General features: G+C 37.0%; 1 protein-coding gene across 2 annotated transcripts in view; it reads right to left on the bottom strand.

Moving 5' to 3' along the window:
• tafa1a (TAFA chemokine like family member 1a) overlaps window positions 1-26,680 on the bottom strand; it is a 46,357-nt gene that overhangs the window by 6,732 nt on the left and 12,945 nt on the right. Inside the window, exon 3 of one of the 2 annotated variants that reach the window (XM_082144793.1) lies at window positions 3,632-3,772. In XM_082144793.1, coding sequence (XP_082000919.1) covers window positions 3,632-3,772 — 141 coding nt within the window. The remainder of the gene's footprint in view (window positions 1-3,631; window positions 3,773-26,680) is intronic. The other variant, XM_082144794.1, reaches the window with a different exon arrangement.

The raw sequence follows: 26,680 nt of genomic DNA, 5'->3' as shown, positions 1-26,680 counted from the left end.
TGATTTTAACGAACCCTTTTAGGCCATAAAGTTTTATACAAGGAGAAATGTCTTAAATGATTGCATAATACTTTCATGTTTAACGGGTTATACATTTAAGGTATGTTTATGAGCTGAATAAAAAATACAATGAATTAATATTAAACACATAAATTGATCCCATTTGAACCCCTAAAATGTTCTATATGAAGCACCTGACAGAACCATTATACATTCCATATAGATCCTTTTCTTAGGATTGTATACATAAAAAAAATAAAAAATAAAAATATTATATAGCACACAGTGTTACACATATGTATATATGTATTTATATTTATTGTAATATGCGTTTTGTCATAAGAAAGGATAACTTCCTCCAGCAGAGTACGGTTCCTCTCAAAGAAGTGCTTGTCCATCTTGAACATTTTATGCAGTTTTTGTTCTTGCCACAGTCGCCTTTGGCTTGTTCATTGGTGCTTTAAGGTACAATTTTCTATAAAACTGCTGTGAACCGATATGTTGTGAAAGGCGCTATACAAATAAAATTGACTTGACTCTAATGTGCTTGAATAGCCTCAGTGGATGTCTGTGGTCAGTAGGAGTAGAGCCATTTCACAGAGTGGCATTTTATGAAAGGTATTATTCTGAAATGAAATCCTATGCCGAATTGTTCACTTAAATCACCTTGTAGTCTTAGGAAATATATATATAAAAAAAAAGGGTCCATATTCTATGTATATAATGAAGGTCAATCTACTGACATTACAATGGAAAGTTTGACGTCATTTCAGTTGCTTGAGAGAAAAGCATTCTTGTAAAACTATCAATTTTTCCCACTGTGCAAAATGTATTCTAATTACCAAATGGAGACCAAGTAGGGACCATTAAGAAAGCAGGTGCTCATGAGGTTGAGAAGATCTTATATTGGCATCACTATGATTATATTAAAATATGATACATTAATGCATCACTGTAATGCTGTCACCTTGCATTGAACACCAAACGTTTCAGGAGAGAGTGTTACCAATACCTGAAAATATTGTATACAGCTTGTATAAGGCACTTTTATGTTATTAATATTCTGACAAGTACTCGAAGTTTGTGACTTACTCCATTTCCGTGATAACGGCACTGAACTTAAGTCACATTCATTAAAATTGCAAAACCCAAAAGCACTCAACCAATAGTTGCATGTCTCTTTGTGTGAATAGGCCTTTAAAATTTAATTTGACTATGCTCAACACTTTCTCCAAGGATATTTTAAAAGAGTGAATGACCGTTCAAGCTTTATAGACTTTGCTCACATGTACAATAGTCACAGCACTGCATGGATGAGACAAATCTAACACTGTTCTGGCTACAGAGCAATACAATCAATGGAAAACAACCTCAGGCAAGGGCTCTGCATTAAAATTCACTTTACTAGGTCTCTTATCCTCCATAAAGTAAACAAAACATCTCATACACAACATGTAGCCTTCAATGTCATGTACTCCTTTGACAGAGAGATAGCCTTCAGCCTCATATCCTAGAATATTAATATGAATGGACCAGTTTTAATGGCCACTATCTCAGTAAATGTGTCATCTCAGTTTAACTGCATGGTAACCATAAAATGCAACAGATTTATCCTACAAAATGTAACATTTAAATCACAATTACCGTTAAAATATTCTACTTCGATAAATGTTACTGCTGCAAGACCATAATAAGTAAAAAATATTTAGTAAATGAATGTAAATAGACCTAAATATAAATAAAAAAATATAATTTCAACACATTTATAAAAAATATTATAGTTACATCAGTTCATGTTACTGCTGCAAGACCCAAATATAAATAAAACAATTATTTCAACACATTTATATAAAATATTATAGTTACATAATAAATGTAATAAATAAGTGAATATGGGATTTTGGTGGTGGACGCTTCCAGAATCTTTCTGTCATTGTCTTTTAATTACTTTCTTGTCAAAAACTGTACTCTTTTTAGGTAAAACAGCAACAACATGAAGTTCCAAGTAACTGAAGATGGTTTTGGACCAAACATCTGTATTTTTCCCCTGTTGCTTTAGATAACGTTTTTTTTCAGAGTGCAGACCATCCTTGTGTATTTTGGTAAAATAACAATACAGAAACAACATGCACCAATACCTGGATAAAAAAAAGTAACTTCCAAACACACGGCCTCTGGACTTTACTAGTCCTCTACAGAATAGACATTGCACACATTGCAGCCTGAAAAGATGGAAAAGGTAACTGCATTTGTTTTAATGATGCTGCTGTCTTGTGGGCAAATTCTGTTGTGTTGTCAACTTTCATGCGTTTGTCTTTCCCCACCCAGACACTATTAAAAATATTTAATATAGAATCCTAAACACAACAGCTATAGTTTCACCTTTGAATGCATTTCATTAACTGTTGATCTACTGGGATTTTCCCCCTTAGTACCAATTGAGCTTCATTTAAACACCACAGCCTACCAGAGTATTGTTGCTGACCATGTCCATCCCTTTGTGACCACAGGTAAAACACGTCACAAAGCTCAAATCAACTCACTTCAATAAATCACCTTTGGGATGTGGTGGAACGGGAGATTCACATCATTGATGTGGGGCTAACAATGGATGTGCAGAAATTGCATGAAATTGCATGATGCTATCATGTAAATATGGACCAAAATCTCTGAGGAATGTCTCCAGCACCTTGTAGAATCTGTGCCATGAAGAATTAAGGCTGTTCTGAAGGTGAAAGGGAGTCCAACCCGGTACCTAAAAAAGTGTCCGGTGAGTGTGTTCATGTTGGATTAATTTATTCAATGTTTATAGAATGTATATTTATATAAATGTCTTGACATGTTTGCAAAAGATTTTTTATTAAATCATGATGCTAACGTTGATTTAGCCTTTGCCATTGAAAGAAATCAGCCTCAAACAATGGCAGCCTCAGTCACCAACCTTTCACTTTCGATTCATCTTTTTTCCATACAATGACAGTGAATGGAGCCTGTCATTCTGCCTAACATCTTTCCATGGAAGAAATAAAGTCACAGGGGTTGGAACGACGCAACGATGAGTAAATGATAACAGAAATGTTATTTTTGAGTGAATTATCCCTTTAAGCTAAGGCATTTAAGTGTTTTAAAATCGCCAAAAAACGACAGACATCATCTTTAAGAAAAGAATATCCTAATGAGCTTTACTTAGGGAAAAGGTCGGATGCTCCTCCGCGAGATGCAGTCAAAGTTAATGTGCTTTGATTATCTCTGGGTGCGTTGCGAGTGAGATGTTCTCCCAGAAGTGTTAGTTTACAGCAGCTCGTTTGTCATAAGGACAGAGCATTAATAATGAAAAGCCCTGAGGATCTGAGCTTTTCTAGGGCAGGGACACTGCAAGAGCGACCCTGAACAGAGTTTCTTCCAACATACCAAACCTTAAAAAAAGCTGTACAGTCTTTTGGAGCACCTTGTAGCTTTACACAGCTGCAAAGAGTGTGTTTAAGCACAGCTGCACTGTGCAAGCCTGTTCATCCACTGCACAGCTGCTCTAGGATGGTTTAAAACAGATGGTATCTGTTACATCAACATAACAAAGGAAACTATACGCACCAATGATGAAAGGTGACTTATGCCATGTCTCTTCACCTACCGTCAACACAGGAGGGTTTATTCCTGGTGGTTCCTGCTACTTTCCCTGGTAAACAGGAGCACTTCACGGTCTGAGATCTCTCTTCTATCTTGTTTTTGTTACAGCACCTGTGGGCCGCAATCACCTCGCATGTCCCTCCTTCTGTCGAAAGACAAAGCCATTAGTAAACAAACAAAAACTCCTGACTCGCCACGTGGATCTACATTTACAATCATTATCTCATGCATGTCATCTTTCATGGTCCCCTTAAACTGCCACATAATTCATCATGCATTTCAATTTAGACACCGCAGACACTCCTTAGGGAGGATGAGGCACTGCTTTAGAAGCAGAGAAGAAGAGAAAGAGGGAGATATATATGAGAGATGAGACAAACATTTGTATAGGTACATTTTAGATCTAAAATATTTTTAATTTTTTTTATTCCCCTATATTTCTATTTCACCCTATATTTTTTCCTATATTAACTTTCTTTACTTTTTATTGTTATTTTTCCCATGTCCCTTTATTTTATTTTTCCTTTTTTTATGTTCCCATAAAAATATTCCTTTTTATAATTTTTTCTTGTCCCTTTTTAATTTTGCACTTCATTTCCTTATTCACATAACATAATTCCTTTTTATTTATTTATTTATTTATTTATTTTCCCTTATATCTATCCTATATTAACTTAATTTCATTATCTTTTGTTTTTATTTACTCCTTGTCCCATTCCTTTTTACTCCCAGTCAGTTTATTTTCCCTTTCATGTTCCTGTTCAAATCTAATATTGCTTTTACTTAATTTTTTCCTAGTCCCTTTTTTAATTTTCCATTCAATACCTATATTTCTTGATTCACATAACAATCTCTTTATTTTTTATTAATTAATTGTACCTTTCTTTTATTTTCTGCATTTCTTTATTTCACCTTATTAATTGTCTGCATTGTCTATTTTTAAGCAGTACGCTCAACAGTCATGCCAATAAAGCTTTGCTGACTCTGCTGAGAGAAGAGAAATTGCTTCTGTAGGTTCAAGGGGTCTTGGTGGCTGCTGCAATTTGTATAAGAGTACTTTAACAATGAGTGATCTGGAATGAAGCAAAGTCCTTTAAGGACGACGACCTGTAAGTTCCTTTACTTAAAATGAGATCATACCAAACAGATCCAGCCTTTAGAGATAGAAATCTCAGATAAAGATATAAAATCTTCAGTTCATTGGACATATTCTTCTCTGAATACTGAGCACTATTCTGTAGTGATCTGTTAAAATAACAAAATCTATTCAGGTAACCTTGAATTCGCAAATATATTCAGTAAATAGCAAAGTAATGACTCAGAAACAGATTTGTGTGAACCAGGTGAATCAAATCACTTTTTCTGACAAGACCACATCAGTTCAAGCAAGCCTACTGTTTATATCAGTAGCCACACAACACCCACAGAGGCCAAATATTAAGGAAGCCCTATAATTAATCTAAAATGGAAAATTATGTAATTATTATTAATTAAACTCACTCTAATTTTCTTCCAAACCCATTTGCTTTCATTCATCCGTGGAAAAACAAAGTGATTTTTTTATTATTATTATCCTGCTCTCTTTTTGAGTTATCAAGACAGTAGCCTAGTTCATATGACTTGTGCATCATAGCCTACTCCAAGTCTTATGAAATCAAACCATACATTTAGGCCTATGTGTGGAACAGACTGAAATTTAAGTAACTATTCACTGAATGTTTATCTCCCCGTTGTATACATTCACGAGACAAGCAAGCAATTTTGTATGATTCGTGAGGGAATCGTTCTTTGTGAATCGTGAGTTGATTCAGTTCACATTTCAGTTGTATTAATTCACTGATTCGGTCGCAAATTTCACTTGCAAAGATCCGGGAGCAGAAAATAACATCAACAAGTTGCATATCAGTCTGCACAAAGTATATTGTATGTCTTCAGATGAGCTGGAATATAGCCCAAGATTAATATAGAACACTTTTATGGTGCTTTGCGTTATTTTTATTGCATGGAAAACCGTGAACATTATGGACGTTTTTCCGTTGGTGTTTATTAATAGAAGAAAGGAAGTCACGTGCCGTGTGTTGGGAACAACATTGTGGTGAGTGATCGTTTTTATTTTTGGCTTGTAAAGTTAACTAATCTTTAAGCTATAGCAAACTAGCAAGCTGATATTGTAATGGCTAACGTTACCCCACTGCGCGTCTTCAAAATATAGCATGGTCTTTCATATTACACTACAAATTTGAAAATTAACCATCTTCACTTTAAAAAAAAAAGTGGTTTCCAGTCTAGTCTTTAAATGGGTCAAAAATGGCATTAGTTAAACCTGACCTGCTGCTAACAAAAGTTACAGTCATGGCCATTAAGGTTTGGCTTCAGTGAGTTAAACAGCCAAATATTGTGGAAATCAGGAAACAATAAAGCTACACTACTGAGAACTGTTGTGGATTGTTGAGTAGGCCTTGTTTGTGCTTCTATAATTATGAAAAATACTCCATTCCCCAGTGGTGCTTCAAGTCAGAATTCATAGGGGTTTGTTTTCTGTAATGCCTAGTCTTAATTACACAAGACAGACCCAGTTTCCTCTTTGATCTATCAAGAGAAGGAGAAAATGCTGGAGCTCCTGACTAAAATATCTCGACTCCTCAATGAGCGTAAACAGAGCAGTGGGACTCTCGTTTGGGGATTAGAAAAGAGTGGAGGAAAGGGGAGAAAAAAAAAAAGTTAAATGCACTTTCAAAAATCAATAAAAATGTAAATAGCTTCTCTGTCTCCAGCTTCTTAGGCTCTCATTACCTCTAGATTGAAGTTAGTCAAAGCAGGAGGGGAAAGACACAGAATGAAAGACAGGAACAGAGCGCTGGCTGTCGACTGTTAACAGCACATCAGAATATTTTCGAGCTCTTCTGAATATTTAAGCAGGTGACCGTGGACAGCTCAGATCCATGCAGGGACGTGATTGCTTTTAGTATTCTGTCACTTCATGCGACTCACTAGAAATTGATTGCTGAACCTCAGGGGCTTAACGTTATCTCGTATAGGCCTCCGTGTGGCTCCTTCCTGCTCAACATATCAAACAGAGGGTCAGAGGACTTTTAAAGCTCTGGTAAAGCACTGTCAAGCAGCTTTCATTAAACAGACCTTGTATGTGGGTGTGGGGGTGTGTGTGTGGGTGGGTGTGTGTGTGGGTGGGTGGGTGTGTGTGTGGGTGTGGGTGGGTGTGTACATATACACAGTACACTGGGGTCCAAAAGTCTGAGACCACTAGTGAAAATGCACTTTTTCATTCAATTCAAGTGGAAAGTTGAATTGAAAAATTAAATGAATTTGTCATTGTACTTTGGTTTGTTCGTCTTTTGCTCCGGGATGATTTGAGAATGACTCCAAAGAGCATCTTAAGCTTCAGTGGAAGAATAAATGACTGTCTGTACAAAGAGTCGCGTGTTTACTTATTTAACATTATGCATTACTTCTAGGTCCCTAATCAAATATGCCTTATTCATTTTATGCCATAGGGCTGCACTACAATAATATTCATGTTTTTTAATTCATTTTCAAACAAATAAAAAAACTATAAGCACTTCTCATTACAATTTTGGGAAGATAGTTGATGCATGTTGCATAGCGTGAAAGTGACCCAAACTCAGCATTTACTGTGAACTGAGCCACTCTGAGACGTTGAAAACACCAGATCATGATGTCTTCGCATGTAAAAGAACACAGTGCCATTCTTCACTCTGAAAGATGCCGTACATATATTTAATGAAATAACAGCCTTTGCGATTTAATAATAGCACTAAGCCAAATCGTGATTTCAGTTTTATTTTGATTAATTGTGCAACCTATCATAATGTTTATTTGTCCTAAAATGGTTTATTACCAGATTTGAATTAGATTCCCTTAGGCTCAGACTTTTGGACTCTACTGTATATCGTCAGCCAGACTACAATACTTACCATACTCCAATTTCTTTTTTTAAAACCATATACCATTTTTAGCATTTTTGGATCTCTTTTCTAGTTTTTCATCAAATTTATATCTGAAATTAGATCCGGTATCCATTTGAACGGAAGCAGTCAAAAGCAGTCTAGCACTTTGCTGCTATAATGTTCACTAACCTCTGCAGGAACGACTCAAAAACATCCCGAAAATTCAATTTAAAAGTCTTGCGTATAATTCCGGTAAAATGTTAATGACTGAGCAAACTTAGAAGACCTACAGAGTATCGTTGAATGGTGCTGAGTTTCATATTTTTAAAAGACATAGCATAAGGTCACCCTAAGGGAGAGTGGGCTACACCGCTGATTGATCTAGCGGATGCATTGATAGCTGCTGTGGTAGGGAATCCTGCATCATACTGCTTACTACAAGGGCTATTTCAGGCACTTATTCAGTTTAATGGATATGAGACCAGGCCATCGGGGACCAATTTAGGCTCATTTTCCTGTAGCAGCCGGGGTGCGGAGAGAGAAAAATAGACAGCGTATTACACACGGGCTATAACTTTGACTCTTCTGCTGTCTAATTAGCCAGCTGGAGTGTGTGTGTGTGTGTGTGTCATGTCTGTCTGTCTGGAGATGGCGTAGTGTGTGCATTCGGCCTCAATTGTTCCATTCATCCGCAACCATCTGTGTGAGGGTTTTCCCTGACAGGCAGGTTATATCACAACCTCTCAACAGCAAACAAACACACTTTCAGAGGACAAACAAACAGTGACAGATGAGCAGGCACAATGGGCCTCTGCCTATGAACACATGAGCCTGGACAGGAAACATTTCAGTCGCATGCACTGCAAAACAGCTAGAAGGGAAACGGTTGACGAAAAGAGGAGCTAGTCTGGGTAAGGACACAGAAAAGCTGCACGCTGAAAGCAGATCCATTCCTTTTAGTAGTCCATTACAGGTGTGTAATTTATAATCTATGAATGAATCATCTTTCTTACAAGAGTGTAAACACTGTGACTCTGTGGCACTATGTTTGAATGATTCGACATGTCAACCTTTGGCTTGACCAATGGTGTGAGTTTGGGGCTGGACTAACTGCAGTGCTGGGTAGGCACTGATTACATGTAATCTGGATTGCGTAATCAGATTCCAAAAGTTAAGTACTTGTAATTAGATTATATTACATTTTAAAATACTCATAATCAGACTACAGTTAGTTTTTTATTGATTACATATTATTCACACTGGCAGTAAACCATTCATAATGTATTGATTCTCCCACTTCTTTTTCATGTTTTAAATATTTATTTTTAAACAAGCATATCGCTTATTCAGAAAGTCTTCTAGTTTTGTGAAATTGCACACAAACCAGCCACTAGTCAGGTGACTAATTACATGAATAATTGAGAGGCCACAAAGAATATGATCACTGGATTTACAGAAATCATTTCACTGTTAAGGAGTGTTTGCATATCGAATCAACTCCTGACGAGCATATTGATTAGCCTATTATTTCAATTATTACTCAGTAAGTCATTTAACCTTGTATTGCTATGTCTTTGGAAGGCTTTTGTCTTTTTAAACACATTTTTGTAGTAATTTTTATTTAGTAATTTATTTTAATTGTATGATTTATTTACTTTTCATTAAACTCACAAACCCTGTGCAGTTCCTTCAAGAAACCCTGACGTTATGTAATATTTAATGCACTTCATGTTGTTGATAGCAAAAAATGTAATATATTTTCTTTCTCTTTGTAGCCTACTATTTTTATAACAATACGGTATAATATTATCCTATTCAATTCAATGTGATAAATGAGTTAGGTCAAAAGTAATCTAATAGTAATCAAAAAGTAGTCTGATTATATGACCTAAAATGTGTAATGTAGTGGATTACGTTACTAACTACGATATTTGTCATGTCATTTGGAATCAGTAGCGGACTACAATTTGTAAGTAATCTACCCAACACCGACTAACCGTTAGCTCGAAAAATGATAAACGGAGCCAAAGGGCTGACCAGTTGCAATTTCTCAGAAAAACCTGTCCGAAGACATTAGGTAATTGTTTTTGTAATATCTATTTACACTAAGTGCAAATGGTCAGTCAATTTACACTAATTCTGCCCACCATTGTCTTGTTGAGCAAGACAAAATTGCAAAAGAAACCCATCCAGTAACAGAAGTAGTGGCGTGAAAGACAGTGGATGTAGTTTTTGATGCTTTTTTTGCAGTTAATTCAGCTTGCTTAAACTACTAGACTTCATTAAAATTTTACTTTTTCAATGTAAAAAAAAATTGCTGTTTAAAAACAGTTTATGAGGCAATAAGGAGCTTTATTTGTTTGTATATTCCTTAATGATGCTAAGGATTTTTCTTTATAAAGTCGTCTATCCAACCCATCACCCACAGAGTATAACATTAAGCATGCAAGTTATTTTCTGTCATTACTTTATTATATTATTCAGCCCATACAGCCTGATAAGACTTAAGTCTTACAAGTTAGTCATCACATTTTTTTTCTTTAAGACTCTTCTTAGTCAGTTACATAACGTATATTGTCTAATTTGAGACCAAAAAGTAAGACAGATTGCCCCTTGACTAATCGATAGTTGGTCATACTAGTATGTTTATGCAACTGGCCCCAGGTCTATTTAAATCAGGAAGGAAACAAGAAAGAAACAGCCAGGAAACAAGAATGTTTTAAAGCCCAAAACCAGAAGGTTTCATTAAGGTGACCTTGTCAAAAGACAGGTTTTAGCCCTACACTCTGACAGTGCTGTCAACAGCGGTTGATGAGAGAGACACGCACAAAAATCACAACCTCCACCGCTATTACACACTGGCCAGGGGTGTTTATTCCTTTGGGTGTTACATCACAGAATGCTGTCATTCTTCTGGAAAAAGCTGAAATTGGTGAGTACCGTTCACTGATGAATTGCTTTATCCTCGCAACCCTCAAAACAAATTTGTCACTGACGGGGAGAAAAAACCTGTTTCTTACAACCAAGCTGCTTCCACCGAGGCAAAGAATGAACTCTGAGGCAACAAACAGAGGTTATCTATTCCAGTGCACATGAAACGCATTCCTAGCAGTGTATTTTCACTGCTGCAGAAAAACATCTAGCTATAGAGCAGAATTATTTCCCAGTGAAGGAAAACATATACTGCAAAACATCTTTTTTTAATCAGTATCTTCACTACCGTTCAAAAGTTAGATTTAAAAATAAAATACTTTTTTTTAAAGTATACTGTAAAATCTGTAATATTGAATTTAAAATAACTGTTGTTTTAAAACTATTTTAAAATGTAATATTTTCCTGTGATGGCAAAGCTGAATTTTTAAGCTTTTTTAAAGAATTTTTGCCAGATTTTTTAAAGGGGGGCGTGACCAAAAACTTTTTAGAACCTTTGCTATGACTGACAAAAGAACCATAAAATACACCAAATACGCAACATAAATTCACAAAAGTAATTCACTTCTTTAGAATCCATATGTTTGCAAGGAACAGACCAAAATTCATCTCCATTCTCAGCAGAGACTGCAAACGTCGAATTACAAATTCAAAAATTGCCGCCCCAGGAAATTTTACCTCATGTTTTATGGCAGTGTTATCAAACGCTCCAGAGATGGTCTTATTATTGGGAGATACGAGGGTTCGTGGCTCTACCATTGGAGAAAGAGTAATGGCTAACTTGGATCACGTGTGCCTTGATAACCAATCACATTACAGCCTTGACGTCATTAAATTTCGTTCAGAGTTGTGCGACAGTGAGTCTTTGCGGATACCATAGAAATGAATGAGAAGTATATACGGTATAATATTATCCTATACCGTCTATAGCGATGATATAAAGTGTGAATTCATGGAACTTTTTCTTCATCATGTACATAGATGGGCCTTTTTGTGGGGTAAGCAAATATCCGTGCAGCTTTTAGTGGGCAGGAATTACTGGAACGTTGGAGTGGAAAAAGAAGCACTGATGAATGATCCATCACAAACATCTTCAGCTTTTAGTTTTATTGTACATAAAAAATTATAATAAAAAAGGGGTAAATATTGTCAAATGAATCTAAATTAATTCTAATTTTAAATTTAAGATACACTTTCTAATTTTAATAAACTTACAGAAACAAACTTTACATAAAATAAACTTAAAAAATTACTAAAATTACTTATAAAGCATTGGACTACCTGAAAAAAAAAAAAAAAAAAAAAAAGAGTTTGAAATTCAGTTTATGCTGTGGAATCAAAACAGATATTGAGAATTGTGAAACCATGATATTGTTACTGTTAAAGGATAATTCCGGTATTTAGCACTTTGAGTCTCTTTTCTGGTTTGTTTTGGATGAACTGGAGTGGTGGACACAGAAATGTTGACGATGGGTCCTGTCTCGACTTTTTGACTCGTCTAGACTCGCCTTTGACTGCTTCAGAGTGGCTGTCTATGGGCATGCACGAACATGTCCTTAAAACAACCCTTAACGTTCATTTTCAAAACTGTGCAACTCACCGAGTGGTAAGTGGTGTTCGTTGATGATTAAAAACAAGTAGCGTAGCGAAATACAGTTTCTGTCGTGTTTTATTTGGCATTTTGTAAAATCCCATTGATTTCTGTTGGAGGACTCATTGCTCGTTGATATTACTGCGCTTCAGACTCAAATATCGAGCGGAAGTTTATACGCGGTTGTGAGGTATCTGAAAAAATAGTTCCACTATAGCAAATAACAGGGATTGAAATCATACATTGCGCCGATATATTTGTTTTTAATCATCAACGAACACCACTAACCACTCGGTGAGTTGCACAGTTTTGAAAATGAACGTTAAGGGTTGTTTTAAGGACATGTTCGTGCATGCCCGTAGTCAGCCACTCTGTAGCGGTCAAAGGCGATTCTAGACGAGTCAAAAAGTCGAGACAGGACCCATCGTCAACATCTCTGTGTCCACCACTCCAGTTCATCCAAAACAAACCAGAAAAGAGACTCAAAGTGCTAAATACCGGAATTATCCTTTAAGTAAAATTGAGATTTTGGTTATATCGCCCATTCAAATTCTTTGCTAGATAGCAGAAAAGGTTCCCACAGTTTTACATACAGTATGAATTTTTTAATAGTGTTCAGAATCACCACAAGTAATAGACTACATTGTAACCAGAAATGAGTATATAAATGGCTGCTATTTTGCATAAGTTTGTTTGTAATTGCCAGAAAGAAAGAAAGAAAGAAAGAAAGGGCAGAGATGCGGTTAGGAATGATAAGTCAGCAGGCCTGTGTAGTTTCTTCACTCACTGTGACCTATACCTGCACTGGATGGCCAATTTCACATGTATTTTGTGTATTTTCAAAATACAAAATACTGTATTTGTATTTAAATACATTTTTTCACACAGTATTTTGTATTTGTATTTAAATACATTTTTTCACACAGTATTTTGTATTTGTATTTTAAATACATTTCCATGTATTTATGCCCATCCCTGCATGTGTGACGATTCGGGTTATGGGTAGGTTTAGGTATGCGTTAGGGTACCGCTAGGAGGCGCTGCTGATGCGCTTATGTCTTCGTCTCATATGGACGTTATAGGGGTACCCTTTTCGTCGTATGTTGACGTATGGTCAAGACCCGTCAGTATATGACGTTTTGGGGTGAGACCGGGCTGGTTTATTCAGCGTAGTGAATCCTCTCCTCCATTGACATCCATTTAAAAAAATGTCCCCTTGTCTCCTTCCCTGCGCACCGGAGAGCTTGCATTACACTTTTTTCTGCTAAGGTTGCAGGCTTGCCTTCAAGTGGATTTGGTGGCTCTCACCTGCTTCTTCACAGATTCCGACATGCCGTGTCTTGGTTGACGAGTGCCTTCAAAGAGTGGATCGGGATAAGATTCACAGCAATTAATAACTTAATTTCTGCTCTGTGCCTCGTGCAAAACTATTTTACACGGCCAGAAAGGACTGGATCTAAAATCTAAAATGAATCTAGGCTATAAAATTATAAAAGGGCAATTATACATATATCTTTGTGATATAAAAGATTTTTAATTATTTTATGTTTCTTTAGCTGTACGTAATAATGTTCACTTTTAAAATGTCAGTACAGTACGTCCATATTGTACTTTTAAGCATCTATCCAAATGTACAAAAATGCATGTTTTGCACCTGAAAATGCTACGTATATTAACAATGAGACCAGGCTGGATAGTCAGTATTTTTGTCTTATGCAAGTATGTGAATTTTTGCAGCAACAATAAACAGATTTAACTGCAAATACCTTGTTCCATAAATGTATTTGAAAATTATTCAAATGTTTAAGTCATTCTACATGCTCTGCTGAGCGGCTCCAGGACATTACACACTTCGGTTTTAAGTCACTCCGTAGACTTTTGTTGTAGGTTTTGTGTTTTCCTGTAGGAAGATGAATCATCTTCCACGTCCCAGATCTCCTTGCAGTACCATCAGGATTTCTCTACTTGCTTTCGATTTAGTTCCCTATCCATTTTCCTTTCGCTTTTTATGAGTTTTTCGGTCCGTGCCGCAAAGAACCGTGCCTCAAGTGTGATGCTGCTTCACAGCAGGGATGCTGTGCTCATTGTGAAGTGCTGTGTTTGGTTTGTTCTAATGTAGCACTTTGTATTAGGGCATGAAAGTTGGAATCTGGTCTAACTACAGAATCCTCTTCCAAATTCTGAGTCTCTCCCACACGCCTTTCGGCAAAACTCCTGCTGAGATGTGATGTGTGTTTTTTCCCACTCAGCAAAGTTGTTTTGGTTGCCACCCATCTGCACCAGGCAGATTTCTGAACTGTGCTCGCTATTGTTGTCTCGCATGCATGTCTCGCAGAGGACTGTAACTCTGTTAGTGTTGCTGTGTTAGTGTTTCTCTTAATGACCTCTGCTTCTGTTGCTCCTCTCACCCAGACACACACTCCGTACTGGAGAACAGCCAGTTCTGGACAGATTCGTAGTTGTTCTTCATGTCCAAACCATTTTAATGATGGCTGTCTCTCTGCTCAGTACTCAGAGGTACATTCAATTCTTTAGATTGCCTTCAGTTGGCTGGTATTTTTCAAGAAACTCGTCTCATAATTACTTTTAGTGTTCTCTGGCGTTTCTTTGGAAAATACAATACAACTTCAAACACACTCAAATGGATTCCTGTCGAGTCATTGTGTATCTTGGCAAAGGGTAATTAACTCTTTATAAAAGTTAAAGGGGGGTATACTAAATTATTTTCTTTTTAATTTATTTTAAAATGGCTTAATTAATATAATAGCTATTTTTCCATTATAGTGCAGTGGTAGCTAGTTGTGGTTCAGGAGTTTACATTGGGCTCTCTGTTGGGTTGCTAATTGATATCCAAAGTGTTTTCTCAGAAACGTAAAAGTTTTTAAAATCGAGTAATTGAAAAATGAGTCAGTACTGTACAAATCAGCTCCATCCATGTATATAACATATTTAACATAGTTCAACCCATATTTAATGTGTTCCGCATCATATTTTCTTTTACCTTGTTTTTGAGGATGAGGGAATGCATGACCTCTTTTTACCTATAGTAACAGATGAATTGACTCTAAAACATAATTGAGTTTTATTGTACGCTCAGCCATTATGGAATCTATGCATGATTAGATGGTTAGTTGCATTTTATTTTATTTTCATTTAGCATTGCTTTTTTCTTGCTGTCTGTGACCCGATCAGAACAAATTTGTGACCCATTTGTGGAACCGCTTTAACAACCACGTTTATAGTGATCTTTGTGTTTGTGTTGAGAGTTTTATCTAAATAATTGTGAGCTAAAGTTTAAAGTAAAAAATAAAGTCATACTGTGTGATAACAAACTAAAGTCACAGTTAAAATATATACATTGTGAGATATAAAGTCAAGGCTGGGAACTGGGAACTTTACTGTTCAAAACTTTAAATTGAAAACTTTGAAATAAATCAATGCTTCGGGGAGCAGGATGCATTAAATTAATCAAAAGTAACAGTTAAGACATTTATAATGGTAGAATAGTTTTCTTTCTTTTGAAGTTTCTATTATTATAATTAATGCAGTTTTCAGATTAATATAGAGACTAGGTCTTTTAAATCCATTTTTTTAAGTCAGATTAGCGCCATCTGTTGAGAGAAAGTAAAATAAAACATGTCATTACATCGTGTTACCACTAAATGCCTGTAAAGCTCAGGAGAGGCTTGTGAATTCTCTAGTAGTTTTTGGACAAAATTACTTACTTTTAAGATGTGGATTTGAATGTATTTTTTTTTTATTCTCAAATAATACTTTTTGTCAAGGTTTATAAAAAATATATAAACGTTTTTGCATTATTATTGCTACAGTCAAACCTGAATACAGAGAAAGCATTGTATTACACGTAACATTAAAAGTCATTAAAAAATTTACTAAAATAACCAGGAATGCTTTATCACAGCTTAATCCATCTGGATCTGATCTCATTTCAACCTCTTATTTCAGTCTTCTGACTCAATTATACTGTATGGTAATAACCCTTTCTGTATTTGTGTGAGTGGGTGGGTCAGTTTTTCACAATTTTTCAGAGTTTCACCCCTTCATTGCTGAGCACTTTTTTTCTGCATTGTGGCCGATTTGTAGAGAATTTTTGTGTTTTTGTCGATTTCCCATTCATTTCCTATGGTCGGTCAATTTTGGCCAAAGAGCACAAGTGTGACCATTTTTTTACGAACACAAATTTTTTTGGTGTTCACATTCCAAATGGCATAAAAGTCACCAAGTTTCGTACCATTCCGATGAAGCTGTGATTTTTAGAAATTCAAAACTTAGAAATGACCGAAGAGCACCAGAGGGACAGTCTACTAATACTCAAATGAGAATTAAAAAAAATTACATCCCCATGTCAAAAATTTCAAGTGACCGATAACATCAAAATTTTTCAATTAGTCTGACGTATTATTTCTCATTGAGCCAATGTTAACAGACTATTGCAACAAGAATTTCACTTGGGCCAATTGAAAAATGTAGATGTTATCGGTCACTTGAAATTTTTGATTTGGGAGGGTTAGAAATTTTTTACAGTGTTGACGTGTTGCTGCAAAGTCAGAATGTTCAAAAAAGACCATCAAAATAAAAAGTATATGTATCTGTAAATGTATCGGACTATAATAATAAATATAAAACATAAATAAAGCCACAATTATGATATACAAGGTGGTTGCAATTAACTTTTTTTTCTTTAATAGTCTGAGGTGAAAACAGTCTTTCTTCCGTTTAACAACACTGCTCCATCATGTAAATCTGGAAAAGCTTATGGATAATGAATTCTTTTCACAGACTCTCATGTAAAAACAATACACACTTCCCTAAAATGCCAGGGAAAAAAAAGGAAAAAAACTTTTAAATGTTCAATCTCTCTGCTGCTGCTGGCATGATGTCAGTCTGATGGAGTCATGCTGTTCAGAGCTTTGAGATGAAGCTGATTCACAATGAGAGATTTCACATGAAGGGCAAACAGAGAGAGAGACGCCCCATCAGCGCACACCCCTTTAAATGCACAGCACTGTGTTTTAAACAAAAATAAAAAGGAGGATGGCATTGAAAGGTGCTCTGAACAAATATTTTGCTCTCCAGTAAACAAATCTGAGATTCTGCTCAGGCATCTCTTCACCTCTGCCCTGAGTGTAGTTCAGTGCCGAGGCAGAGCAACTGACCCTGACCACTAAAGAATAAAATATTTGCGCTAGCAGCTAATGCATTTTTGCCATATCTCTGTAAGCAACTCACGTGTGATACAGTTTGTTTTTTTATTCCAGTGGCCGATGGGCATGGTTATATATCACTGCTAAAATTATGCAAAAACTGTGAATGAGCACATGTTCCATTTATTATCTCTGTCGTAGATTCATTTTTCCGAAACAATGCCCTTTCAAATGGCGGGTAGTTTTTTTTTTCACAATAGGATTTTTACAACACGTGTATTTTACACATGGGTGAAGCAAATATCAATAGCGGGACTGAAAGCACGAGTCACTGAAGACAAATGAAAGCTGGTGGTTTATAAAACTACACATGCCTCCGAGCACCACTATCCAAGCGCAGAGTGAAAAACAACCTGCCAAGGGAGGCCTGTATAAAACTGCCAATGTTTTATTAAAATGCCGTGCAACTACAAAAGGGGAGAGCTGGTGTTGTTTTTAGATGAATAAGAATGACATGAAAGGGGTAAAGAGAGAAGGGACTGAAGAAGAGAGAGGGAGGAGAAGGAGAAGGGAAGAGAGAGAGAATCTATCCACATCAGTATGCGTTTCCTCAAAGGCCGTCAGCGGGCTGTCACATTCAGAGGGGGCTGAAGCTTCAGACACTGGAACCGATCTGGGGCATGAAATCATATTCTGACTCTCCTAAAGGACCTTAAGATATGCTGGTCGTCCAAAAGAAGAAGAAAAAAAAAAATTGTGGGTGCTCTGTTTGTGCACTTGATTCAGCAGTGATTTTACACTAGCAATTTTATGCCAAACTTAAGCATAAGAAACACGTCTGAGAGTCATGGCTGTTGATAGAGTGAGAGCGAGAAAGTTACAGTATTGTATAATGTAGACATATGAACAGCATACCCATATGCACAATGTTTTTTGGGGTTTTTTTGTTAGGGGTAAAACTGCTGTTTTGCTTGGATGAAGTTAGGACGCTTTTTGCATATTTCGATTAATATTCATAAAATATATTTTTAGGTTTATAATGTATATATTATATATACACATACTACTGTTCAAAAGAACAGCATTTATTTAAAACAGAAATCTTTACGCTCACTTTTAATGCATCCTTAAAAGAAATTAAATTAAAAAAACATTGATTAAAAAAAATATTTTTTTTTTTTTAACTCCTACTGACCCCAAACTTTTGAACAGTAGTGTACACAGTTTACAAAACTTTAAAATTAAATTTTAAAAGTACATTTTTTATAAATCCAACCAAATTGACAGCTAGTGAGCACCCTACATCTCCCTTGTTGTCCAAAATAATAATTTTAGTTTGTTGTACTGACATGAGAGTGGGTGGATGAGGATGTTTTAAAGATATGCACAAGGCGTGAGTGGACTGGCCTAACAGTCTGTGGATGCATGATTTCTGCCGCAGCATTTTTAGACAAACACTTCTTTCTTTCTTTTCTACAGTAGTTGTGCAACTTAATAATAAAAATGTGAATAATTTGTATTATTTTTAAAGTTACAATTTGAAATCCACTTGCTCCAAAGCAAGTGCCCCCTCAGGTTTGAAGCAAATGACACTTGTGTGCTTCTTGAACATTTTAATTTCAAAACCATGAGCGTTAATAGAGATTCAATTCTCCCTTTACTGCTTTTACAGCTTCCACTCTTCTAGCTAAGCTTTCCACTAGATCAAGGCTGTGTGGATTTTCTCCCTTTCAGACAGGAGCATAAGTGAGGTCAAGCGCTTCAAATTCATCTCAAAGGTGTTTGGCGGGGTTCATGTCTGTGCAGAACAGTCAGGTCCTTTCACACACTGGTCTCTGTAAACCATGTCTTATGGACCTCACCATGATGAAGTTCACCAAGCTTCTGGGGTCTTGTAAATCTCTGTCTTGAGAGATTGCGTCTGTTTGTAATAGGTGCAGCAGAAATAGTCACGTCTATCTTGTTGATCAGTGTGTGATCAGTGTGTGAGCGATTCCCTGTCCTCTTTCTAATCTCTTCCTCTCCACCGTCCTGCAGTCTTCACAACAGAGCTCATCTAGTCTCCAGAAGAGGCTGGGGTGTGTGTGAAACATTCTGACCTGGCTGTTTTGCAGTACCAGCGCTATAGGCAACGGCATGACAGACCTAGACAGACAGCCTTGTGGCCTGAGTAATTTTGCCGTAAATGTCGCGAAGAAGTGTTTCAGACAAACACAATTACGCGACGAGATTGTCTGCCCACATGCATGAATAACCAGGAGATGAGAGCTTGAACCGGTAGAACCAAATTAACCGCTCTCGGATATGCTGTTCTGGATGCATTCAAGCACATAAGTATTATCTACTCTTCTTCTAAAAATACACAGCCACTGAACCCTGTTGAATACCTGTCTTCATGGAAAGAGCAATCTGTTTTCAGGACTGCCACACTGATCAAAGCGGCCCACCCGCGCCGTATAAATGCGACGGGCTCAAATTGTCCAATGTTAACAGTAGCAAACACACTCGCTCTGCTTTGCCTCCTTATACCATTCACACCTCAAACAACCTCTGTCTAATCCCTTCATCCTCTCATAATGAGAGAAATGAGCTCGGGCTGCAATAATGGCCTCATAACTTCACGAAGGTGAGTGTGAGAATGTGTGGGTGCTAAAGCACACGAGGTATTGAATAATGAACAGCGGCGCTAATCACGTACCAAGCCCCAGATTGGGTTGCTCATTATCTTGCTAATTTATGAAGTTTCCCTCCCTTTTGGGCTCAATTTCAAGCTCAAGATGTTTTCTTTGGAAATAATAAGGTAATTAAATATAAATGAAATAATGGTAATTAATTTTGCAGTGTATTCTTGAAGAAGTCTTATTGCAAGAATGCGGATTCAGTGGAAATGCGTCTCATTGAAATTTATCTGCAGTTTCCCAGTGGACTTGAATAGAAAATAACAGAACATAAAAGCATATCTCAACAAAACATAATGCATATCTCAACTGAAGTGATTATTTATGGGTATGACACTGTTTACCACACATTTTGTCTTAAAATCCCATGATATTCAGCTCTAATGAGTCCTATACCGCTGTAGGCACAAATAAAAAGGATTAAAAGAATAAAAATAATATGAATGAGAGTCTAAACATTTGCACTGTGAATGTGGACACAGGGGTTTTTATTTGTGAGAGTGTTCGCCTGTCCGGTTTAATTACTCCACAAAAGAGATCATGCTTTTTGGCCGTAAACCATAATTTCCATGTATTATTAACAAGCTAAAAATCGTGGATCAGAGAAACACTAACAACGTTCTTCTGGCTGAGATTTAGGTAGTGCTAATCTCAACATTTTGCTTGCAGGGCATACAAAATACAACTCACAGTGGGCCTTTTAAACTCTCATTACAAATATCCACATGGCCTGGGGGAAGAACACTGAACTGATGTGTTAATTCAAACGCACTAATTTCACTACTGCTTAATTCCCATTATCTCTTGCTCTTTGCATAGTGCACATTTAGAGGGGAATTGACTTGAATTTCTTGGTCATTTCCTGGTGTGATGAGTTTTTCCCCTCACTGTGGAAATATGTTCCAATTCTTTGCAAATTATTCCTTTATTATTCCTGCTAATTTGCTTCTAAAGCACATTCAACAAGTTAAAAAAAACAGCATTTATTTGAAACCAGTATTTTTGTATCAATGTAAAAGTCACTTTTGATTAAAGATACACTGTTTCTTTTTTTTTGTTCAAAATTAAGTGTGGTAAACACATGAAGATTCTTTGACGTTTTGTTCTACAACGTATATTACACACACCAATACAGAAAACCCATGCAGAAAATGTATGTTTCCAATAAGTACCTAGATACGTTTGGGGTGTGAGTGTGTGTAATTTACGTTGTAGAAGAAAATGTATCGTCAAGTTATGTTTACCACAGACTTTATTTTACTCACAAATTGAAAGACCCCATTATAAAACCCCATTGAAAATCTCGAGGGAACCAGTGGCAAACTAGTTTTCCATGTTTTGACGTCATCCCTGCACAACTCTATACATCATCAATCCTTCTTCCAAAACATGTTTTTGTCTTACCCTGATTCACTTTTATTTATCGCAATTGTGAGTTTATATCACGTAATTCTGAGAAAAAAGGGAGAATTGTGAGATAAAAAGTCACAATTACCTTTTTTATTTTTTATTCAGTGGCAGAAATAATCTTCCATAACAATGATATATGGATGTATACAATTTAAAATGATGTCCTATGTTTTATTATATTGTTTGTTTCAGACCCAGTGGTGTGGTAGGCTTTAGCAGCACTCTTTGTACTTCACATAATTTATACAGTTTATGGATGAGTTCATGGTGTCTGAACCAGTTTGTAGCAGAAAACTATGAGAATATTATATTAAAGTTTGAGACACATTGCACAAAAATACACTGAGCTACAGACGTTTAAATAAGATGTTACTTCACTCTCGTTCTCCTAAGTGCTTGTTTATGTACACAGCAGACACCTTCATGGGAATTCCAGTTTGATTGTTATTTACATGTTGTGCTACAAAGCACAAAGAGTTATTGATTTCATGTGTATTCTGTTTATTAATGTCAGAAACATTGCACTCTATTATTACCGCTTCGAGTATTTATTAAAAGTTAAACATCATCTTGTGTGACTTGTCCTCAGAATCCCTGTAGTGTTTAATGCTTCATTTATCTATGGTTGGGACAATTTACTCCCTTCCGAACATTATGCAATTATGCTTTGCTGTCACTACACAGCTGGAACATGTTAATGGCACACGGATGTTCTAGCCATGCTGTAGAATTAATTACCTCGCACTGAATTCATGAAAGTGGGGTCCAGACAGGAGAAAAGTCCTGTCCTTGCTGAAGTGAGTCATTATGTCTGTAAATGAGTTCAGAATTGCCCTCAAACACACAAGTACTAAAGCACTCTCTCCGGCTCTCTCTATTGATCTGAAGGGCCCTCAGTGTGTTCAGATGTGTGCTTAAGAGTGATGTCCTCCATGCTAGATCTCTGAAGAAGGACACTTCTACAACTGCTTTTCTCTTGCACAACTGTGAGAACATGGACGAACAAAAAGAAGAAAAATACCATGATCAATTTTGTCAAGATTAAAGTGGTTTATGTTAGGTTTCTTTGTCATGTGTAGTGTTTGAACGTTTGATTAATTTTAGTGAATCAGTTTGTCCTGTTCGGTCTTCTCTCATATATGTAACATTGGAAAGTCTTTTTTGGCTTATGTGGATGAAAGACAACAACTCCCAGAATGCACTTGCTTCGCTGCCCTAGGAGGCCACTCCCAAGCCACGCCTCCCGGTTAGAGAGCGCAGTTGAAAACAACAAGGCTAGGCTACTAGTGAGGCTCCGTGACGAGTTTGCCCGGTATTTCGAGATCGCCCAAAATGTCCGGGATTCGGCTTTTGCGTTCTACAGTCGCCATTCATTATGTTTACTGTGGCGAGCTGGACGAGGCTGAGGGGCGCGGGAGAACGGCGCGAGGCCGATGGCGGGATTACTGAGACGCACCGATCTCGTATCTCTCACGGAGGAGCGGGAATTTTCTTAGCAATGTTAAAACGCACATCAACCGATCACTTGTTTAGCGTTCATGTAAATACTACATTCAGATTCACCAATCGGAATGAATTCAGTTAGTTTGAAACAAAAGGTGTGCATGTAAACAATGAATGGCGACTGCAGAAACCAAAAGCCGAATCCCGGACATTTTGGACTATCTCGACGCAGGGCTGGACTGGGACAGAAAATCGGCCCTGGCATTTTGGCCCAGACTGGCCCACTACATATGATCATAAACACCACCCATCTTTGCATGCCCTTGAATATGTTTTTGTTCAACTCCTATTCATTAAAACCACTAATGCCATGTAATGAGTGAGTATAAACGAGTGAGAGTTAACAGATGAAATAAGTACAAAATTGTACTTTATTAATACAACTGAACTATACTCCACAGTGATGCATCCAAAAAACAAGCTATAATCTGCATTGGCATAGCAATATCAGTGTTTCTCACAGGAATTTTGGTAAAACTGTGGTGGGTGGACCTCTGTCCCTATAGGGGGGGTTTGGGGGCTTGCTCCCCCTAAGAACATTTTGTGCATTTTAAAGTTAAATTCATCAATCTGGTGCAGTTTGAGGGTTCAAAATTAAAAGCTCCAACCCATATTCAGTGTGCAAATATAAGAAAGAAAAAAATCAAACCTCTTTTAGTAACAGTGTCTGTCTATATTACACTACTACATAATAATAGTTATAACATTAATCTCATGACAGTAGCCTAATAGCCATATATTGTAAAACAAATGCACTGAAAAATAAAGAAAACTTTCATAATTAGTTTTGTACTAATTTCTAAACTTGAAAGAGATAAAGCACATGATCTTTTATTTTGACGGAAACTGCATCAAGCTTTTATTTTGGCGGAAAACATGGTTTACAAACGCCTCTCATTAAACTTCTAGTAAATTTCTGTAATCGTCAATTATGCAGATGTGGAAATAAAGCGTAACTAGGTAACGTTAATGGGTTCCTACACTCATAGTGTTTTGAAAGTAGTTCTGCTTACCGCGGACTCTAACGTTACACTTTCTCATCTCTCTCCTGATCCTCCTCACTATCCTCCTCATCAGCCACGGGATGTTTTCTGCAGCACTCCTGTTGCTGCAGAAAACATATATATTTTGACAGCGTCTGCTATTTCTATTACACGCTATTTCTCTGCACATTCCTTGCGTTTCTTCTCCATCTCTCAGACTATTTTGACAGATACACACTTGACACTGCACGCTCACTCAAAGCCCAAAGGGGGAGGTGTTTAAAGATGTGATTGGGCCAGCCCAGTGTCAATCAAGAAAACAACCAATGGGTCGCTGATCTACGCGTTTCATGGGCCGGTCTGTCAGTGGAAAAAAAAACTGACGCTTACTTTTTTTTGACCAATGCATTACACCGGCACTAACCCAGCGCCGTCAATTAAACAAAACAAAACGAATGGGCCGCCGATGTACGAGTTTTATGGGCCGTTAAAAAAAAAAGAAAGAAAAAAAGTAGCCTATGAGATGTATCGGCCCAAAAAGCACGTCGGCCCACCGGGCATTTGCCCGGTATGCCAGATTACCAGTCCAGCCCTGTCTCGACGGCCGGACATGTCCGGGAAAAAGAGGATGGTAACCCCTAATACTCAGCTTTCTCCTACTACTCAGCTTTCTCCTCAGAACAAGAGCCTGTTAGCTTAGCTTCCAAAGAAAGACGGCTGATACTATGTGTACATTCTGTGAGTGAGATCCCACCCTCTATGGGCGGGTTGAAAACATGCGGGACAGCCCCTACTACTGGCTGTAGTCTTTAGCCTCTGGTCAAAAAATCCTTTTTTTGAGGATTTTTCCCAGACAAAAAATACATAAATCTCTCATCTCTGGGAGATATGAGGGTAGAAAGCATGGTAATTCGAAAATACTACAGGTTTTCTACTAATACAAAGCTTAATGCTAAATCCTGAAGTATCCCTTTAACATTGGAAAGCTTGATTTATTGTAGTGAATCAGTTTTGTCCAGAATGGTCTTCTTTCTCTTATATGCAATATTGAAAAGTCTGATTCATTTTAGTGCATCATTTCCTCCTGAACTGTCCTCTCTCTCATGTGTAACATTCGAAAGTTTGAATCATTTTAATGAACCTTTCATTTGAACGCTCCATGTAAATGAAAAGATTGACAAAAACGATTCACCAATGTATTTGTATTGGAGCTTTTCGGGCCCTCTTTTTTAGTTAAATGTGTGAATAGCGTGACATTTTTTGTTACTAATATAGACAATGATTGTGTTCTGATTTTGCATTCCATCAAAGTGCACTACACAGTGTTTGAACAAGCATTTTTATCTTTCAGAATTGTAGTCACTGATCGTTCTCATGCGATACCTTACAAACACTGCAAACAACACACTCAGACCACTGGAAACTTGAGCTGCTTTACGCTACAAGTGATGTTGAACGTCTTGAAATTCATTGTGAGAGATTTTGCTTCCTCTCAATGTGGTTTTTTCATTTTCCCTGCCTGCATGACGGTTTTTGATTGATTACTTCTCGGCATGGCTGATGGCGTCAACTTTCGCATGCAAAACAGTTAAATTGCCTCGCCACCTCTGCCGCTCAAGGTAGGAGGAGGAGGAATTGTGTGAGAGAGAGTAGGTGCAAAAGAGGAAGTGAGAAAGAGTAAATGAAAGAGACGTACAGAGCGATGGCATGTTTATCATTGCACGGGGATCTTCTTATTGGGTCTTTGTGGCTGTGAGCGGCATGAGAGGACAAAGTGTGGTGTAATTAATTAAGCTGTAGGTGACCAAAATCCATTTTTCTCAACCACCGCCTGTACACTTTCAATTACTCCTGCTGTTTAAACAATTACACACAAACACATTCTTGATACACTCTCTGAATTATTCATCAACTGCAAAAGTGATTTTGGACTCTGGCTCAAACGGTTAACTGCTATAGTGGAGACGCTTTTCTGTTTATGCGATCAGTGTTAGAATTTAACTGAAAGTAGCTACATTAACTACTTAAAGGGATAGTACACCCAAAACAGTTGAACAGTAAAGATGATTTTTTAACTGAAACTGTAGTGCTTGATTCATAAAATGCAAGTCTACCTTGAATGCAATTCAAAATGCAATACCTTGTCTTGTGAAGCGAAACGATCGGTCTGTGCAAGAAACTGTACAGTATTTATAACACATGGTTATTATTACCTATAATCCACAGCCTCGTCAAACTGTCTTGAGCGCGTTCACGACTGTAGACTGTAGACAATCGTGAGCTTTCTGTGGCATAATAAGCTTTGCACGGGAGAAAGAGATGTGTACGTATAATAAAAAATGACCCTTTTCACAAATTTAGTTTTTAACGTGGAAGTAAAACACTAATAGGGTAAACTTCTATAGTGGTGAATGTGACGTGTCATCATCTCACGTGTGAGTTTGCTCCTGGACATACTCTAGACTGCCGTGACAGTTTGACAAGGCTGTGGATTACAGGTAATAATGTTGTAAATAAGGTTTAGTTTCTTGCACAGACTGATCATTTTGCTTCATAAGACTTCAATGTATCGTCAGGAGCCATGGGTATTAATTTTGTTTGCCGGTATATGTTTTTTGGACTCTCAAAGAGTCGGTAGCCCTTGACTTGCATTTTACGAATCACCAAGGACCACGGTTTCAGCTAAAAATCTTCTTTATTTTTCTACTGAAGAAAGAAAGACACCTACATCTTGGATGGCCTGAGGGTGAGTAAATTAACAGCAAATTTTCATTTTTAGGAGTACTATCCCTTTAACTAATATTTCTATTTATATGTACCATTTTAAAGTCTGAAAGTGAAATGGTTGGTTCAGAATGTTCTCCTC

This window comes from Leuciscus leuciscus, assembly GCF_965113295.1.
Source record: "Leuciscus leuciscus genome assembly, chromosome: 18".
Classification (NCBI taxonomy): Eukaryota; Metazoa; Chordata; class Actinopteri; order Cypriniformes; family Leuciscidae; genus Leuciscus; species Leuciscus leuciscus.
The sequence above is the reverse complement of the archived record's forward strand: the minus strand, read 5'-3'. Positions and strand labels throughout refer to the sequence as shown.